The sequence below is a fragment of the Sabethes cyaneus genome, chromosome 3, assembly GCF_943734655.1.
Source record: "Sabethes cyaneus chromosome 3, idSabCyanKW18_F2, whole genome shotgun sequence".
Taxonomy (NCBI): Eukaryota; Metazoa; Arthropoda; class Insecta; order Diptera; family Culicidae; genus Sabethes; species Sabethes cyaneus.
Window position 1 is genome coordinate 198,591,423 of NC_071355.1, and position 20,769 is coordinate 198,612,191.

The 20,769-nt window shown below is 41.6% G+C and overlaps 1 protein-coding gene across 1 annotated transcript in view; it reads left to right on the forward strand.

Annotated features, from left to right (window-relative positions):
- Nucleotides 1-20,524, forward strand: part of LOC128740581 (protein sax-3-like) — a 115,151-nt gene extending 94,627 nt beyond the window's left edge. The window contains exon 11 of the mRNA XM_053836139.1: nt 19,405-20,524. Coding sequence (XP_053692114.1) covers nt 19,405-20,524 — 1,120 coding nt within the window. The remainder of the gene's footprint in view (nt 1-19,404) is intronic.
- Nucleotides 20,525-20,769: the final 245 nt, after the last annotated feature.

Sequence of the window (20,769 nt, forward strand, 5' to 3'; positions counted from 1 at the left end):
TATGTATGTATGTTCCACCATAACTGCAGAACGCCTTGACCGATCTCTACCAAACTTTGCACACATATTCCTTGATATGAGAGAATCAGCACTGGGGGGTTGATTCGAGGGGGGTCCGTAAAGGGAGGCGGGCGACCATAACTCCGAAATTCCTGGACGGTTCGTCTCCAAACTTGGCATACATGATCCTTGACATAAGGAAATCACTTCAGTGCTGATTTGATAAGAAGAGGAGCGAGGTGAGGGTTCATAACAGAGAGGGAGGGCATAACTCTGAAACACCAGGACGGTTCTTCATCAAACTTGGCACACATGTTCATTGGCATAAAGGAAACAGAAATCAGGGGGTTGGCAAAAGAGAAGGGTGGGGACATAACTCCGGAATGCTTGGACAATTCTTCATCAAACTTCATTGAGTTTCATTGAGCAAACCGATGCATAATTAGAAACGTGACAGAAGAGGGAGCTGGCTGAGAAGGAACCGACATGTAGGGGGACAAAGAGCGTGAGTATAAATTTATGTTCCGCCATAGCTCCGAACTTCTGGACTGTTCTTCATTAAACGTCGTTTGTCTGTCAAACACATGTTTTTTGGCATAAAAGAATGAGCACCGGAGGATTGACAAAAGAGGGAGACGGTCTCTTACAAGGGGAGAGAAAGGTTCAAATGGGTGAAGGTGTGCGTTTCTCTTGCATTTGGAACGATAGCAGTTGTTTTATTTCTGAAAGGGGCAAGATGGCCACCATTAAAAAGGGGAAGGTTTTTTTCTTTTTCATTTGTGTGTATCATAAAGGATGAAATAGTAATGAATGGTCAGCCCACAGATTATTGTATTAAATATGATTATGCGTAGCTTGACATGTTTTAAAAATCTTACTTTAACTCGTTTGTGGCATTTAAAAGGACCATTGGTTACAAATAACATTCAAGCCGAAGCACGTAATGGCAACATACACGTAAGTTAGCGGCGTCGATTAAGTTAGCGGCGTCGATTCACTATCTTTTGCTCCGGGAAGGTTTTGCTAGTTTACTTTCACAGCTTATCGCTTGTTACATAGCAGAAAATATGGCACATACACAAAAATTTCTGTTTTATTTGTATGAGAGTCCTTATCCTCCGCAAGGGTTGATTTGTGAGGGATCCCCTCTTTTTAAAGAAGGCAAAGGTCCTAATTCACCACAGAAGAAATTTCCTGCCTTCAAAAACCCCCAAATGTCAAATTTGGTACCATTTAGTTAATTAGTTCAGGAGCTATGAGAAAATTTGTGTTTCATTTGTATAGGATCCCCCCTGTTAAAAGATGAATGGGTCTCAGTACACCATAGAAAAAATTCCTGCCTTTTAAAACTCCCAAATGCCAAATTTGGATCCATTTGCTTGAGTAGTTCTCGTTTGTATAGGAGCCCCCCTCTTACGCCCTCCATAAAATTGCTCTCTCACCCCCTCCATAAAATTGCTGGTCATTCTATCTATCCATCGACATATAAATTCTTCAGTTTCGTTCAGTAGTTTAGTAGTTATTACCATTTGAAATCTTTCATTCACTTCTATTTTCGTTTTAACAAACTGCTACCTAGTCCCAGTACCAAGCGGCTTTGGAATTGTTACTTGGGACGAATAATTCATGAAAAACGAAATTTTCCTCTGATTTCCATATTTCTTATCCCTACGACGATCGCCTCAAATACCAGCTGTTTGCTTACGTTCTCCAGTTCAAGAAAAAAGTAATAAAGTGTATCCCATTCGTCGGAAAAAGTGGTCGATTTTTAGACGTTTGAATCAGTTCAATTCAATTCATTGAAAATACCCAGCATGCAGTTTTTGATTAATTTTTGCAACAAAAACTGTCGTAACCGTGCAACCAAAAAAGCGTGTAATAACCAAAGTTGTTACGTGGGATATAATCTTTTCTTGGAACGAGGGATCTTTCCAAACCGGGTTAAAACAACCGAAATTAGTGAGCATCGAATAGGTGAAAATTATTTTTCATTTCGATGAAATATTTGCAAGCAAACCGTACGAGCATCCATGGGAAATCCCTTTTTACCGTTTCAATTGCAATTACAAACATAGAAAACAATTCTAAATTCGCTGGTGGAATATCCAATAAAGCATTTCTATTTCCCCTATAAATTTGCGTAGATTGAATCAATAGTCCAATTGTTGCAACAGCAGTAAGCTATAGCAGTGGAGCTGCCAGCTCTTTTTCGATTTGACGGTATAAGTCATCGACCGAAAAAAACCGCTTAAATTGGTTATTTAGTACTTTAGTTCTGACCTGCGAAATCAAATAAAATAGTTTCATCTATCAGAAAGTAAAATCCTTTCTTCGGAAACATCATGCTGGTTTTCCATCTTATCAAACTGGTTTGGCCAATATGATGCTTCGTACTCTATTTTTCTCGGAGTAATTGAGAAATTGCTATTGGTTTTACGACGTTTGACCAAGAGATATCCAGATTAAAAAGGTAAAATTTTCACCTTTTCTCTACTGCTGTCGATTTTAACGTTTCTGTTCCCTCGATATAAATTTGAACATTCCAGAAGTACTTCCCACACGTGAACTGCCAGAGGAAGTAAATTCCGTTCCGTTTGCAAATTCAGCCCACAAAAACCCAGAACTCATTATTTCGGAATTTAGCCCTGCGGTTCTGTTTGATGCACAACTTTTAATGACACCTTCACCAACGAGGAAGCCACAATCCTGTTTCATGATACACACGGAAGAGCAGAAGAACACCAGCCGCCGCAAGTTCAACGCAACAACGTTTCGAAGCTATGCCGGGCTAGCTCTAGTTTTCCCGTAGTTTGTCCGGCACGCAAATAGTATAGCACTGGTGATAATAGTGAAACAATCGCATTGTAACGATGAAAGTTTTCCCCACTCGCCAATTTTGCTGCTATGCCATGGTGCAGTGTAGAATCACCATTAGCAGGTATTAGACGTTCTGGTTGTCGCCATAATGGGAATTGGTTCAATTCTAAATGCTGAAAATTTTCACCATTTACACTGCCTCAAGCCGTAGTACTCAGTGAGATATAGGTTTATTTACAACTAATTGATGTTTTCCCATTTCCTGCGAAGGGCCGTGAAAGTTGTACGGGTTGAAACTAAGAGCACGTTTGAAAATTCCCATTATAAGCAATTTTTTGAACAAGAATTTTATTCTTTCTCAAACATTGAACGACTATGTTCGCAGCTTTTGAAACCTATTTCCCGTTCTCGACTACTGAAACGGATAATTGCGCTTCTCGGTTGGCACACAGCAACTTGTACGCCACTCGACGTCGAAGAGCGAAGCGCTAATAAGTAGCCGACATAAAGCCATAAAATTTAATTAGCTTTTTATTCGTCCATCGCAGCCTACCGGTAGTAATAACAGCGGCAACGGCAACGACGACAACGACTATGTCTATGAGATGGGGACGGGTCTTCTAAAAATCCATGCTCAATACTAATCAGCAGAGAATCCTGTACGACCAGTCAGGAATAAAATACAGCAATTCCAGACAAAAGTGTTAATTTCGTATGTGTAGATGTGGCAATTAATTTTTATGTTGCACATTTAGCACCGGTACCAGGATTGTAGTGGCTGGAATGGCAAAGGACAACTGAAAATATTACTAACGCCATCTGGAGTGATTCCCACTCAACAGTGAGAGCAGAACTGAATGCAAGACTACACTACTATAAGCTGATTTTTTCGAAGCTGACTATCTGCGATTAACCTGTATTATAAACCGTCGGTTGAATCGTTGCGATCTTGTAGGTAGTGTTCTCCAACGGCCATCAAGTGTGGGAAACGTAATTAACTTAAACTCGCACATAAGTTTCATTTCTCGTAACGATTTCTTCATAGTTCCGGTTGTTTCCAGTTTAAATTTAAAGCCACTGTCCCAACAGTAAGCGCTCAGAGTTAAACATCGAACATAAAACTAATTAAACAATTAATGTCGAAATCATGGTCTCGATTGTCTGAAACGAGTGACGTGACAAGTTCACGTCAAAATGTTTCCCGTGTTGGGGGGACGAACCGCTACCGATTACCACGGTTTAACACTTGCCGGAAAGGTCAAAAAGGCAAGTAGTCCAAAGGAAGCAGGAAGCACAGTCGGCGACCGTTGCATTGGGGAGGGGAGGAAACATGGCGCTGATTGTGGTGTTGATTTTACTATCGTACAAATCGTAACGGCTTTTGTCACGTATTCGCTCCAAATGTTGTGAAGAGCATGCCAAAGTTATGCTTTCCGTTCGTTCGCCCGTCCGTCTGTCCGGCGCGGGCAACGTACAAACATTCGGCATTCTCTTCACACATCCATTATACCTTTTGTACGTGTAATTGGCACTCGTGCTCATCAACACGTTCCGTTTTTCTCGTTCCATATAATTTGTCCTTCGAGTGAGAGCTTTAGTGCTGGGAGTTATTGTGCTTTCATGTGCCGTTGGAAACATGACTAATGTGGGCATCGATGGTGAATTTCAAATGATAATTCAACAATTATACACATTATTTTGTAAATACATGTAAAAGTTTAAAAAAAATCGCATCTTCAAATCATTCCAGAATGCACAAGCAAGTGAGAAAAACATTCCGTCAAAGTAAACTAAAGGGTGTTACCAATAAAATATGGTCGACTTACACTTGACATATTTCTTTTAATCGTAATTGCACAGCCATGTACAATCAACTCGTCTCTACTCAAAATGTGTCATGCAAAATTTTGCTTTAATTTCGACATTTGGCGACCAAACAAGAGGTGCGACGCATTAACAGTTTGCTCGTGCATCGCAAAAATCTCAACTACTCACTTGCCATATTAACATTCCTTAAGAAATATCTGGGGTGGCAGAATATCTATAGGTACTGGTAGTGGCTTGAAAGCAGATATTTCATTGAAAGCGAGCCAGTTAATCAGGAAATTTATGTCAAAGTGTGTGTGCAAAGACGATTGCTGCCTTTTCCGAAGCAGTACATATGTTCCGTATTGTTTTGGCCGGATTTGACATTCTGTTCCTACGGAGCAACGATAATGGAGTCGTAAGCAGTCAACAACCTGCAGGTGCTGCCAAAAGTCAACAACCTTCTAACATGCCATAGCTTCGCCCAATCAAAATAATGGGCCACTACTAAATTAAAAGAAGGAATGAGATTGAAATCGTTCTCGGCCCGGGCGGCTCTACGTGAATGTCGATTACTTCAGTGACTTATCGCATGTCGGGAGCATGGACCGTAACACAATCCAATTCATTGACTTAAGCGGTTCGTGATACGACCACGCATGACAGAATCCTTGCCTGAATGACATTTCATTATCCTGTTCAACTTCCAGTTGTCAGATGAAACGTTGTCTTTCTTGATGACAACAACTCGGTGGGCTTTCATGGCGACTGGTGGAATACAACCTTTCTTTGCGCAGGCCTACAGTAAATATTCCGAATACCAGCGGGACCAGCTAGTTTGGAGTCGTTTCTGAGTCGATTCACGGTAACTTCTAAGGTTTGACGCATATCTGTTTAAGATCGGTTTTTGGACCAGCTTGGAGATTGCTCCCAACGAAGGCATGTTCCAGTGTCAGGCGAACGTCATGTCGATGCATCTGGCAAAGTTTCTTTTCAACCGTCGGTACTTTTGGAGTAACCCCGCGCAAAACGTTTCAATCAAGAAGCATATGCCGTAACATAAAGTTGACGATGTACAATACGCTAATCAGATCAGTAGTCCTTTACGGACTCGAGACTGTAACTTTGCTTACGGAAGATACTCGTGCACTTGCCATATTTGAATGAAAACGCTTGCGGGCTATTTTTGGCGAACCACAAACGGAAAATGAAGATTGGCACAGGCGTTTAGATCACAAGTTCGTACATTTTAACAACATGCTAGATGACTCGACCAGACTGAAGCGGATTTGCGAGTGTCGAGGCGCACCACGAATTAGCGACGGACAGCCCAAAATCGAGTCAATTAAGGTAAGCTCCTGAACCACCCGACCTTTTGCCTGCTAGAAGCCGTCGTCACGTGTCATCCGTCTAGTTAATTTCACCGGCGAGAGTGACTTATGGAAATTGTTTCAGACAACAATACTAATTTTTTGGTGCTAAATAGTGTAAGTATGAGAAAGCTCACACTGCCCTGCTAGCTCACTCTATCTACTCAGGGTCGTAGCGTGTTCGGGAGACTCAGTACACACGATTACTTACCGTCATGAACCAACTGAAGCGGACAACAAAAGAGAAATTAGATGAAAAGGGATCGGCTCTTTAAAATATAAATCTAGTGTTCCATTTTACTTGTTTATTAGAAAACCGGAAATGCTCTCGTTGCGGTACCGATCCCGATCACGACGCGTTGGGGCCCATCGAAGACATGCAGGAAACTGGAGAGAGGATGTACATACCAGACCGCTTCACGGTCGAATAGCGAGGTTTTTATACGATGACATATGCCGACGAAGGCGCGAGGGCGAGTTCTATACGTTTGCCAACCGCCAGAGACATCCAGAGACGACGCCCACAATCGATCGAGCTGCTACGCGTCCACCGCAGTCCAGAAGATACACGATGCCAGACGTCCTTCCTCGGGATTTTCGTTGGGTGGGAAATCGTGTCGCACTTTAACTCTGTGTATCACCACCAATAGCGTACTACCACTTTTCACTGTGAAACGAAACCAGACTCGTTTCGAAATTTCGCTTTATCTGCCGATTTCGAAGATTGGCTTTCAATTTTATTAGCCGTACGTAACGAAGTTTAGCTGTCGTTTACTGGGTAGTTCGAACTCGACTGCCTCTCCACTTTTCGACCTCTTCACCTTGCTACTGGTTGTCATCCTCCATCTCTCTCTTTTACCGACGATCTTCTCTCTCCGTTCCCTAACCGGATATCACTCCATTCGCCAGTTCGCCAAACCGGTTGAACTGTTCCAGGGCTGTGCAGGATCCATGGGGTTAGTTTAGCGGTTGGGTTTTAGTGCGGACTATTTTGCCGTCTTTTGCCGTTGCGGTTTTTCCGGTACATGGTCTTGTGTTTTTTTTTTTGTAACCGTTTACAAGTCGTGGCTGCCATCTAGGGAACAAATAACGGCCCCTTGTGGGACGCGATCAAAAACCCCAACGTCTGGTCTGCACGTTCCGGGGTGTGCACCGAAGGCCTCTTTTATTTCCCTAGAGTGTCATCTGGCAGGGATTCCACGGGCTTGTAAACGGCCACAATACATGCATGTTCTTTTATCGCAAATTATCGTAGCCTAATTATTGGTTGTTTTTTATGTTAGTGGATGTTAGTAAATACTTAAACCTATATTAAACAAAAAGTACAAATTTTGAACAGCAAGGAAATTTAACAACTAACAACAATATTTAGAGCCAATCAAATACAAACAAACAATTATATTTACAGACTTAAGAACTAAGACGTGATCGGTAACAATAGCAACAAATTGGTAAAGCAGATTAAGAACATCATCACCGAAACGATTACTGATGTGCGTACGAAATGGTCATTTAACCCAACATGGGGGGGGGGGGGGTTAATAGGTAGTTTCGCTTAACAAGTTGTCGTTATGACTCCTATCTTTTGTCCAATGCTGGAAGGTGCATGGGTCGAACCAAGCTATAATCAGAGATTATAACCGTTATAACGGTAGCTACCTATTACCCGCCTCCCTTCCTTTCCACTCTTTCCTCTCCTTTACCAAAAAAAAATTTTATTTTTTTATTTTCATTTGTATTTGTATTTTCATGTTCATTTGTCATTTTTTCATTGTCATTCAATTGTAAAAACCATCGTTTCAACAAATATTAATATTAATGCCTGACCGCATTTCAAGGTCAAAGACTAAAACACAAATTTGGTCAATTGGTCCACATGGCCAACATAATTGATAAAGGGAAACTCAGGAGCTCCGAGCTCCGAATACAAATGAAACGGTTCGATGCCGGCTATAGCTAAAGCAAAAGAAATGGTTCCGTTGGACCCATTTAACCACCCATAGCAACCACAATAACTCTGTATGGTCATATACTGAAACTATTCTGAAGTATATGGTTCGGTACGACCATTGATAAGTAAAATGATTCGGTAGGATCATTGCTCATAGAAGTATATGGTTCGGTACGACCATAGATGGACGAAATGGTTCGGTACGACCATTACTGAATAAAATGATGGAACTGAATTGAATGGTACGGTTCGACCGTAGACGAGTGAAATGGTTCAGTAGGTTTATTGCTGAATAAAGTAAATATATGATGATGGCCGAATAAAACGCAAACGCCGAAACGTAATCCAACAAGTTTAGTATTTCACCGATCGAAATTAATATGAACACATGCACATAAAAGCGCGGTTACTAAAACTGAGTCATTGTTGAATAATGGTTGTATGGTTCGGTACGACCATAGTTACATGAAAAGATATGGATCGGTAAGATCATAGATGAATATAAGAACATTGGTATATAAAGTGGTTTTGTATGGTCATTGTCGAAAAGATGGTTTTATTGAGTATTATGGTGCTGTATTATGAAGCACTTTTACTTATTTAAACTATTGATTTACTTGGATTTTCGGCAGATAAAATGATTGATCCATTTTAAACAGATTTTTAAAGCTGCATTGGATTCTGAAGAACTGCCAATGCAATTGAGTGCCATTTATAATGGATAACTTGGAACTATTTTTCCGTTCTCTCCACATTCAGTATGACAGAATCCAAATATATACGGACCATCACTGATGTCAACGGAGACTGTGATACTGAAAAGACATACACAGAAGAAGAGTAATATGTTAAGGGGAAATGAGAACTAGACGAACCTCGGATGGAAAATTCATTAGCATCGTCTTGGCAAAATCCCCAGTCAGAGAATCCTTCGGGTTCAGAAAGACACTAAAAAGCGTGTGAAGAAAAACTTACTTGACGAGTAGAGCGCGTATTACTGGATCGAAAAAAAACAGTAGTTATGTATTGCCAAAGTTCCTCGGCTTACCCTACGAGTCAAATCATCATCAATGCCGAAAGACCCAGAAACTTGTGTTACTAATTTTTATCGTACTTTTTTGGCCTTTTCAGTCTTTTACGGAAATTAGAACTGGCTTTTTCAATTCACTCCGACGTTTCGACTATTTATTTTAGTCTTTTTCAAGGATAGCTACAATATTTTGTCATGTTTGTTTTAGTTATAAATGTCTTTTGTTTAGATTGTACCTACAGTTGTCTCAGTTCGTCGTTAAAAATCTTTAATTTTAAGAATGTAAATGTCTTCTTTAGTTTTTCTGTGCATATCTGTCGTCTGCAAAAGATTAATATTTGTAGTCTGTCTCAGTTTAGTACAGTTTGTTGGTGAAAAAACCTTTCCAAAAACTTCGCTACTATCATAGCGAAGCTTTTTTCTTGTAACTGCGATCAACTATATTGGTGTTGGGTAGATCAAATCTGTGGTTGTTATCTATGCAGTGTTCTACGAGAGCAGTTTTTTCTCGGAGAGCTCTTATCTGATTATCAGCTGTTGTGAGTCCGTTTTTTATGAACTTGTCCAGCTGATTGATAGCGGTTTGGTGGCCAGAGAGTCTTGTTTTGAGATGGTTGGCTGTCATCCCAATGTATATTGACGCACTCTACATTTGGTACTGTAAATGACGTTGTGTTGCATGAATGTTGGGAGAGTGTCTTTAATTGGTGGGAGGAGAGCACTTAGATTATTGGTGTTTGAGTATGCAATTTTAATATTGCCAAGTTCTCTTTTGAAAATTTTGGCAATTCGAGGTGATAAGTCTGCTATGTGTGGGATTGATCTATAAAGTTGTGTGGGTTGCGTTACTAGAGCGTTACTACAAAATAGTCGATTGCAGTTACAAGAAAAAAGCTCTCCCAATATTAGAAATGTGCCATATCTACAATACACCCAATACAATCAACAGACGGAGCGACGTAGATGGATTAAACCATACATATGCAGGGATACTAGCCTCCATAAAACCCACTCAGAAACACAATTCCCCTACCACCCTCTCCCAATTAGATAGCAACGGTGAAAACAGTTAGTGTGTGAAGTTTGAAAAGTAGGTTCAACTATGATAGTAGCGAAGTTTTTGGAAAGGTTTTTTCACCAACAAACTGTACTAAACTGAGACAGACTACAAATATTAATCTTTTGCAGACGACAGATATGCACAGAAAAACTGAAGAAGACATTTACATTCTTAAAATTAAAGATTTTTAACGACGAACTGAGACAACTGTAGGTACAATCTAAACAAAAGACATTTATAACTAAAACAAACATGACAAAATATTGTAGCTATCCTTGAAAAAGACAAAAATAAATAGTCGAAACGTCGGAGTGAATTGAAAAAGCCAGTTCTAATTTCCGTAAAAAACTGAAAAGGCCAAAAAAGTACGATAAAAATTACGAAACTAACAGTCGACAAAGTCTGAAGTATACTTGTGTTTACTCTCAGAAAAAAAAATCAATGATACGTGGGGAATGCGCTAGAATATCCGACCGTTTTCGCCAGGTACACCTAATCAGGTACCAGTAAAATGTGTTCTTAACCGTTATGTGTGCGACAGGGTACCCGGGTACCTTTTCAGTTTTAAAATAGTTATAACTCATTCAATTTAAAACATACGTCATTAAAATTTCGCGACATCGTAAAACTCGTTGATCTTAAGTAATTGAGGTTTTTTGGTGCATATCCATAAAGGGGTTTAGCAATGAGAGTCACTTGAATTTTTTTATTACGTAGGAGGGCGACAAGGGTACCCGGGTAGCCATGATTTGCTATCTTCATAACTTTAGTTATGTTAAACCGATTTGGATGAAACCAGTGGCTTTTGATTCGTACATTTATCTAGTTTTGATTAGATAAAGCGTTTGGCCATCAAATGACAAGTAGTTCCCGGGAATCGGTAATTCCGGAGCAACATCCGGTAAAACGTGGGAAGCCGCATGTTTTGAAAGAATATCAGCTTTCAGTAAACCTATTAGCTTTGAACTTGACACTGTGGACCCTTTTTTCATCTAATTATATAAATTGGTGACTTTAGATCGCATTGGTCACTCCAAAATTTGGTTCCTGTAGGGATACAGATGGCGAGTTGGGTGCCTAATCCAATATTTGAACTGAAATGGTCAGTTTAGTACTGATTGATAATTTCGGAACTGGTTCCAAATGTATAACGGATGGTTCTACGTATTGAACGGTTCTGATAATGCTAAGCATTATCTTGAATCCTGCGGTATCATCTGTGACCCCGTAGAAACCATTTTCGAAATAACCAATCAGAATACATCGAAATGTAAAAAATATCACCTACCGAACTAATTCCAAGAACTTTGATACCCATATTGCCAGGTTTTACCTCCAATCCTGGACTGGCCACCCATGACCCCACAGGAACCTACTCCGGAATGGCCAACCTGATTCATCTCATTATATGAAATAGTACATTGTATGAATTTTTAGAGTTTTTATATCCGCATGACTGATTTTCCTGCAATACAATCATTTTTCTTCCTCACAGCGGACACTCTGTCGGAATTCCGGATTTTCGGGCCCCGTATGTCTTTTAGTGGCCAAATGGCCAAATGATTCAAAACTAGATAAATAAACGAATCAAATGACACCTGTTTCGTCGAAATCGGTTTAAAAATGTTGATGTTATAACAATATCAATTTTGGGTACCCGGGTACCCTTGTCGCCCTGCTAAAGGTGTTTTTTTTTGTCGCACACATAACGGTTAATGATGTTTATTGAAAACGAGTTTCGGAATTGCTAAAGATTTGAATGTTTGAATAATGCAAGTTCAACCACTTGCACTAAAGAAATTAAATCTTTAATTTCATGTTTCGTATTCTACTAAGACGCTCCAAAAACTTCAGTCAACGCAAGTGCTGGTAAATGCGCCAGACTGCTGTACTACCTCGGCGACTAGCTACAAGGATTAACCTCCGTACTAAATAGACTAATCTCAAGATTTTAGTCTTGACCTTGGAATGAGGTCATACATATATTAATATTTTTTTTGAAACGATGGTTCTACAATTGATGAAGGGACGGTAGGGGAAAGAAATGAAAATTTTTTGGTGAAGGAGGGGGAAGAGCGGAAAGGAAGGGGGGGGGGTATTGGTAGCTATGCTTGACAAGTAGTCATTTTGACTCCTACCTTTTGTCCAATGCTGGAAGGTGCATGAGTCGAACCAAGCTGTAATCTGAGATTATAACCGGATTCGAACCCACAACACCCTCCAGGGCATGTGGTTCGCTGGTACTTGTACCTTTGAACCATAGAGGCGCTGGACAAAAGGAGACCGCAAAATCCACTTCTCAAGGATAGCTACGCGTGTTGGTTGTGTTATCGACACATATTGTGCCGCTTCCTGCATCCCTACCGTCCCTTCATCAATTGTAGAACCATCGTTTCAAAAAAAAATACTCCGTACTAAAGTTTTTGGAGCGTCTCAGTAGAATACGAAACCTGGAATTAAATAAAAAGAAAACTTATCCAATTTAATTCTACTATGTATAGATGATTCACAGTAGAATTAAATTGAATAAATTTTCTTTTTATTTAATTCCAGGTTAACCTCCGTAACGAACTCTGTCCCAGTTTCGTCAGGAAGAGTCGTCTTCAGGATTTTGTTCGCTTGGGAGATACCAAGGTCAGCTTTTATACCCAAATAAATATAATAAATTGTAATTGTTGGCAAATTGTTTTGAAGCGTGGGGGTTAGAGATCTTTTCTATGCTTTTATATTAAAAGTACTTTTTTATCATATACTATCTTGTGAGAAGTGGAGAGATATTTATATGTCGAATTTGTTTATTCAATCCGGATTGGAACTGGATGAACTTTTTGTGTTCATTTGCTCCTATCTGACAGATAAAATTCATCCAGTTTCAACCCGGATTGAATAAACAAATTCGACATTACTTACTTAATCAGCTCCAGGCCGTGGCTTCCTCTGCTGTACGAAGAAGTCGTCTCCATTCCACTCGGTCCATGGCCGCAATTTGCCAGCCACGTAGTCTGCGTAGGGTATGCAGGTCGCCTTCCACTTGATCGATCCATCTTGCTCGCTCCCACCGTCTCGTTCCAGACGGATCGTTATTGAGAATTTTTTTAACCAGGCTGTCGTCCGACATCCTCACGACGTGCCCAGCCCATCGCAAACGACCGATTTTTGCGGTGTGAGCGATGGGTGGTTAACTAAGCAGCTGATGCAATTCGAGGTTCGTTCGCCTCCTCCACGTTCCGTCTTCCATCTGCACTGCGCCGTAGGTGGTGCGCAACACCTTCCGTTCGAAAACACTAAGGGAGGGTTGGTCCTCCACGACCATAGCCCATGCCTCATGGCCGTAAAGGACTACCGATCTAATCAGCGTCTTGTAGATTGTTAACTTCGTGCGATGGCGAATTTTGTTCGATCGCAGCTCCTGCGGAGTCCAAAGTAGACACGATTTCCTGCCATAATGCGGCTTTGTATTTCTCTGCTGGTGTCGTAGTCTGCGGTAACCAGTGAGCCCAGATACACGAACTCTTCTACCACCTCGATTTCATCACCATCTAAATGAATCCGGGGAGGGAGGTTAGCATTCACTTCGCTAGAACCTCTTCCTTTCATGTATTTGATACATTAATGACAAGTCCATTCTGTTTGGCTTCAGCTTTCAGTCCGATGTACGTTTCCGCCATCCTCTCAAAGGTACGTGTAATGGTGTCAACGTCGTCAGCGAAACCAAGAAGCTGGACGGACTTCGTAAATATCGTGCCACTCGTGTCTATACCCGCTCTTCTTATTACACCATCCAAAGCGATGTTGAACAGCAAACATGAAAGTCCATCACCTTGCCGTAACCCTCTTCGAGATTCAAAGGGACTCGATACTGCCTCTGATACTCGAAAAACACACATTACTCGATCCATCGTCGCCTTGACCAATCGCATTAGTTTATCCGGAAATCCGTAGTAGTGCATAATCTGCCATAACTGATCTCGATCGATCGTGTCATACGCCGATTTGAAGTCGATGAATAAATGATGCGAGGGCACGTTGTATTCGCGGAGAGGAAGAGGAAAGATGTGGGGGTTGAATACCCCTGATACAAAATATCGCTTATCCTAGCATTAGAAGCGTAGCATTATCCTAGCGTAATACACCTTCGCGAGAAACGATATGAACAGTTCGGTGCATTATTGTATCGGCAATCATCGGTATCGTCTAGATTCCGACCGCGTTCAACGACCTGACTGCTGATCACAGTCAGTCGTCTGCCGTTGGTTAACAAGTAAGACTTGGGCGATTCTTTGTGGCTGTAAAATAGACTTCGCACTCACTCCAAGACAGCTCTAACCAGACGCGTCAGTTTGTCCGAAACATCGTTTTGGTGTATTATCTGCCATAGTTGTTCGCGCTTGACTGAATCGTATGCTGCCCTAAAATCCTCGATAATGGCTATTGGGGATAGACGCCGTGGCAAAATCTAGGATAGCATCATGCAGGTGGCGTTGATCTGCGTATTGCCGCGATAATTAGCAATCGAGCAGATCATCCTTTTTTCAGGTGGGACAAACCACACCTTTCCTCCACTCCTCCGGTTGCTATTCCTCGTCCAAAAACCTTGAAATTATCCAGTGAAGTGCCGTTGGTGGAGGTTCTGTGCTATTTTTGTAGGGTTCTGCCTTGGGTTGTTTCCGGATTTCCGGCGGCTCTATTATTCTTCATCTGACCGATATGTTGCTGCGATATATATGGGAGCCGGCACGCTGTAGTCGTTTATAGGCACTCCTAGGTTAACTTTCGTTGCGTCTCCTTCGGTTATATCGTCATTGAGATGTCTATCGAAGAACTGCTTCCACTTTTCGACCACTCGTCGAGTACGTTTAGGACGTGGCAGCTAGCGCCAGAGTTGTTGCCTTATTGATGGCCGAGCGTATCTTGCCCCATCCGTTGCTCCACAGAAGGAAGGATGAGCTTCGTTCATCTAATACGTGCGAGCAGTTCTCGGAAACTCGCGTGTTGCCTAATTTTCGAATTATTCGAATCGATATGTACACCCCGTATCAGATATTCACATCTGTGGCTCTAGCAGCATGTTACTCTCGTAGAGAACATATGAACCGGCCATCGATGAGAATTCCCAAGCAACACAGCTTGTTATAGAGCAGTATAATATTACATATATCAGAACTACTCTATTGCCTGAAAAGCGCAAAAAATTGAAGTCTAATGAAACAAGAATTGAAAGAAGTATGTATCAGGTTATTTCATGCCAATTTAAAACGTTATTATAGCATAAGCTACAACTTGTTCTTCCAGTAGTTTAAATTTAGTAATGGAGACATAATAAAAACTTCGTGTTGACATGTTGACAAAACAAACATTATACATTTGATATGAGCTGTCAAATAAATTCATGTTATCCCAAAACATCTCAAAACCTCAATAATAACAACATATGTTTTCAAAATACGTTTATAGTACTCTTAAGCGACTACTTTCCACGAATATTATTTTCTAACTTGTTTTGTGTGTTACTTGGGTTGGGTCGATTTCCCAACTAGTACAGTTGTTACAAACCAGTTGTGGCAACCGATTTATGAGTAATTTCAGTCGTAAATGAGTTTCGGCAATCATAAGTGCGAAAAGTGTGTTGCTTGGGTTGGTTCTATGTTCGTTGATCAGGTAATCTCCAGGTGGTTTTGTGTATATCTTTGCAGGGAAAGAAAGTGCTTCTGATCACCAGGCCTCGGCAAGCTGCAAAATTGATATATCGCCGCAGTTATCGCTCGTGTCGGTGTGCAAGCTACGGGGCCCGATCACCGGTCTATATATCGCTTCACGATGATCTGGATTTTCATATCCCCGATGAACGATCTTGTCCCGTGGCGTCCCGCTGCCTCCAGCTGCACACAAACACAACGTCGGGTCTACCTTCATGTAACGTGCACGATGGTGTAGTAGAAGAAACGGCTATTTATTCTCAAAATTAAATCAAAATTCAAAACATACACATCCTCTCTCCGATCTCCTTCCAGTCCATCACGCGATCCTGCAATCTTCCCAACAGTACAAGGCCCGTTCCCGGCTCATTGGTCGCTCCACCGCTCTAATAAAATTGGGCCTTACTACCACGGATCCTCCACACCCTTGCGACAGATCTGCTGCACGATGCCTAACTGATCGAGCAGCACCCTGTCGCCAACCACGAAATTTAGCAATCTACAGTTCCTGGTACCGAGCATCCATTCCATGTCCATATTTCATCGTCTTTGTCCATGCCGAATGTTCCGAGTCGAATTTTCTTGATTTTCCGTAGTACATAATATGGGTCTAGGTATGTAGCCTTACTGAGGGTCACGTTACCGAGTCTCGTGATGGAGCTTCCTACTTAGGTGTAGCTCCGAAACAGCATGTTTCTTTATTCAGCCACCCGATCAGGGCTTCGACCGATCCTTTTTTTCTACCGCAGTCACACCAACGCGCATTCAAGTTCACACCGTCCGTTTAGAGGTGGAAACAACTGGCAGTTTGCTCAGTCAAACGCCGAATGCACGCAACAGAATGAACGCTTTTTGACATTTTCGTTTCGATCAAGTTACCTTTACCGTTTGGAGCAGCGAATGACTGCAAAACAGTCAAATGACTGGCAATCACCACGCTAACGAAAAGCAACCGCACAATCGTATGATTCAATACTACAAAAAACAACCACTACATGTGCATGGAAGAAGTCGGTCGGACTCCGTCCAATACAAACGAATATTTTGCTTGCGTCGGACCGACGTCCGGGTGACAAACTATTACTGTGAGCAGCCGATTTGGAGACAAAAAGAGAAACGAAAAAATACGTCACCGTATGCTTCCAGTCAGTTTGCAGTTTATATTCTCAAAGCGCAAAGCAAAACGGGAGATTGACTGTTTGCTTTTGCTGAGATGCCGCATGAATTGTAAGACGGCTGCAGCGCAAGCGGCAGCTTGACTGGATAAGAAAAACAGTCAAATGATCGTTCAAAAAGCGGAGTTTGAATGCGGAAAGTTCGCATTCACGGCAGTCACATTCAACTTACGATCCCTTTTCAAGCCCTGCACTCGATCCGGATCAAACGTTGTCGTGGGCCGCTCATTCTCTAGGTTCAACTGCACAACCCCCGTTGAGGAATCGTCAAGTAGGAAATCTCAACATGGGTTCTAGCCTAGCAAGATTATTCTTCACTGCTACATTCAGAGTTCGCATGAGTGCCTTCTTTCCGGCCAATATACGATCTTAGTTTTCACTGGGGTTGTTTACCCGATCTCCGCTAAACTTGCTCGCATTATAAATCACAAGGTATCACAAGGAAGAAGAAATAGGGGTTGCTAGATGTGAAGTTATGGACCACTATGAGGCCATTCACCAAACGTATCGTTACCTTATATTCATTTGCAACACAAATTATAGCCCTTTCATCACTTTCGAATCCACAACAAATTGCTTCTCATTGCCTCCTTCACATTTCTAACCATTCGCTCCCATATACCACCCACATGGGGACACTCAATTGCCGGTGGTGGGAACCACCGCGTAACACATTTACTTCCACCATAAGATATTAAAAATAGCTTACCCAGAAAGCCAACAGTAAGAAATAAGCTGATGTTTTCTAACAGTAGAGCGGGAGGGATAGAAAAAGAGAAAACAACTGCTCCGGTTTGGTATGTTATAGGAAAACAATCTCGTGTAATTTTTCAAATAGACCTATGTGACAATAAGAGATTCTCTTCGCGTCTCCTCTCTTCCGCTTTTTACGGCTACATAAATGCATAGGAAAGAAAATTTTCAAAACATTTCGCTAACTAGTGACTCCGGCAACCGATTCATGCAAATCTGGTGTGTTAAAATGCACAAATATCGCCGTAAAAAACGGAAGAAAGGTGACACGAGGAGAATCTCTCATTGTCACACAGATCTATTTGAAAAATTACCCAAGAAATGTAGAATTCACCATATAACGCCATTATGTGTCATGTTCTCCTGTAAAATTTTCAACTGACTGTCGCAGTTTCTAGATAGGTACTTTACAAAAATATTATTTATCTTTGGCTCCAAATTTCTTAAATTTTTATGAACTCTACGCTACAAGAGATTAAAAGGATCAGAATTCAGAAATTTTGAGTAATTCAAAAAGCTTATGTCTGTGTTGGGTTCACACATTGCATGAAAAATATGTCACAAACCACACGTTGATACACATTGAATTCTCAATCGCAACTTATTCCACGTAATTCCGCACGTCACTTTCCGCTGTCACCGAAGCATAATTTATCACCCATCAGCCCATTATGTTCCACTTTATCGTGTCGAAAAATCTTCGACCCGACCGACCGACCGGTGCGGTGGTGGTGGTTGGCGGTGATTGGTGCTTGTTCAATCGCTTGTTTTCCTAGTGTTTAAGCTCGCGATTGTCACATAAATCTTCACCGGTATTAAAACTGCTGTTCAAGCAGAAATAAAATATATTGACCGTCAGAGTAAAGAAAAAAATCGAATGAATGACGAATTCATTTCGTCGTTAAAGTTTGGTTGAAATGTACAAATCAATTTGAGCTGAAATAAGTGTGATGTCTGTATGATTAAAGAGTAATTATATTTTAACTAGCCAGTCCTTGTAAGTTTGAATTTCGGTTGGGTCAGTAGAAGGATCATTGCATTAGCCCCGTAATTATACTGTACTTTGATAACCGGCAGCGAAGTATGTTAATAGAGAAAGTGGTTAATTCTTGAAAATGTTTATATCCATTTTTTCCAATTTAATCTTCAACAATTTTTTAAGTATAGGAATAAACAAATAAAGCACTTTGTATATGTATTCCAATCATTGTAACGCGCCTTTCTCCTTTCGGGTTTGAACTGACGGAAGCTTACTACAGGTTTTGTCGCTCTAATTATATTTGAGATCACCGATTTTCAGACATGAACTCAAAAGAATTGACATGAGCTCAAAAGAGTTGACACCAGCTCAAAAAAAACGAATAAACTGGTAACAAGGAATAATAGTCAATTACCGAGCGTTTTAGTAGCTGGAGTTTTGCTTATGTTTCTAGTCGAGTTAACAAGTAGCTTTGATCGATTGTTTAAAAAAAGGAGACGCTTGGTCATTTTAAATTCACAACTTCAAAATATTCAAATGTTCAAAAATTTCTTCTATTGCGCCATCCACAAACTCCTAACAAGCAATAAAGATGATTATAAAATATGATCATTTATCTTTTTTATTTCGTTCCATAAAGCAAAACGATTCTCTATTTTTGTCGCTCAGTGTAACGTAATAATTTCACACGTTTACTACCATACTGTCATTGTCAAATTTTCATTTACATCGTTTAATCCAACTGCATACATCTTCATTACTTGCAGACTATCGCCGCTCAACATGCCCGATTACGCCGAGGTCGCCGGATGTTCATCGTTCAAAAACGACCTCGGCGGATCTCCGTCCTACGATAATTACGGTGCGTACGCTTCCACAACGCTGGTCGGCCGTAGCATCGGCAGCCATCCGGGAGCAGCGGCGACCGGATCTGTGACGGCGGCCGCCTTTACGCCCAACCAATTTGACGGGAAAAACCTGTACTCGGCTCCGACAAGCTGTCACTACAATAATTTCATAAATCAACATCAACAGCGACATCAGCAGCAACTGCACCAACAACAGGCCACCGGGTCGGCTACCGGTGGAGCGGATGGCAAACGTCCCGGCGGCGCGTACGGAGGCAGCATCAAGAGTCAGAAAATGAACATCATCGAGAACCGGATGGCGGACATGATGAACAACCTGGGTCACAGTCAGACTTCGGTAGCATCGGCGGCGGCCATTCCCAGCTCACCATATGGTGGCTCCAGTGTCAGTAATCTGAATACAAACAGCAGCAGTAATCTACTTCCGGCCGGCGGCAGCGGCGTTGCCTCCGGGGCCAGTGTAAGCGTACCTCATACGCCTCTCTTTGGTACCATCAAGCGAACGACAAAATACAACAAAATAGGCTACAATAAGGATAATAAACTCAATTTCGGCGATAGTGGCCGCTCGTCGGAGCAGCCATTGTTCATCAAGTCCAAATATGACGGAACGTGGTCTTCGGTTCCCAGCACGGTTGCTTCGTCGGCAAACAGCATAAATGTGATTAATAATTCGCCATATCACCAGCAGCAACATCATCAGTCCCAGCAGCAGCTGCTGCTGCTAGCTGGCGGCGGGGGTCATCATCATCAACATCAGCTACATCACCCGCAGCAGCAGCAGAGTCCGGGCCAGCTTTACGGTGGAAAATCGCACGGCAGTGCGAACATTTTGGATCCACTTCCGACGATGCAAACAAATAATTTAGATAATCAACAAATACAGAACAATAATCCTAGCAGCGGTGGCGGTGGTGGTGGTGGTGGAAGTGGTGGTAGTGGTAGCAGCGTTAGTAGCAATGCCAGCAGCAACTCGCAGAACTATCTGAGCAGCTTTGGCAAAACGGATAATGTGTAAAGTCTATACGGGGTCGGGAAGAATGAAGAACAACAAGCTTTCCTTGTGACGTAACGTTCAGATTACGGTGAAATGCGTATGGGTGAGATGTTGGTTCGTCGGACTTGGAACTCCTCCAGGCTGGATGGAATGGACAGTAGAGCTCGGGTGGAACGATGTAAATTGTAAGTTTTGCCGGTAATGTTGATAGCGTGATACGCTTGGGGAATGTAGCAATTGAAATAACACTACCTATGTAGCGCAAG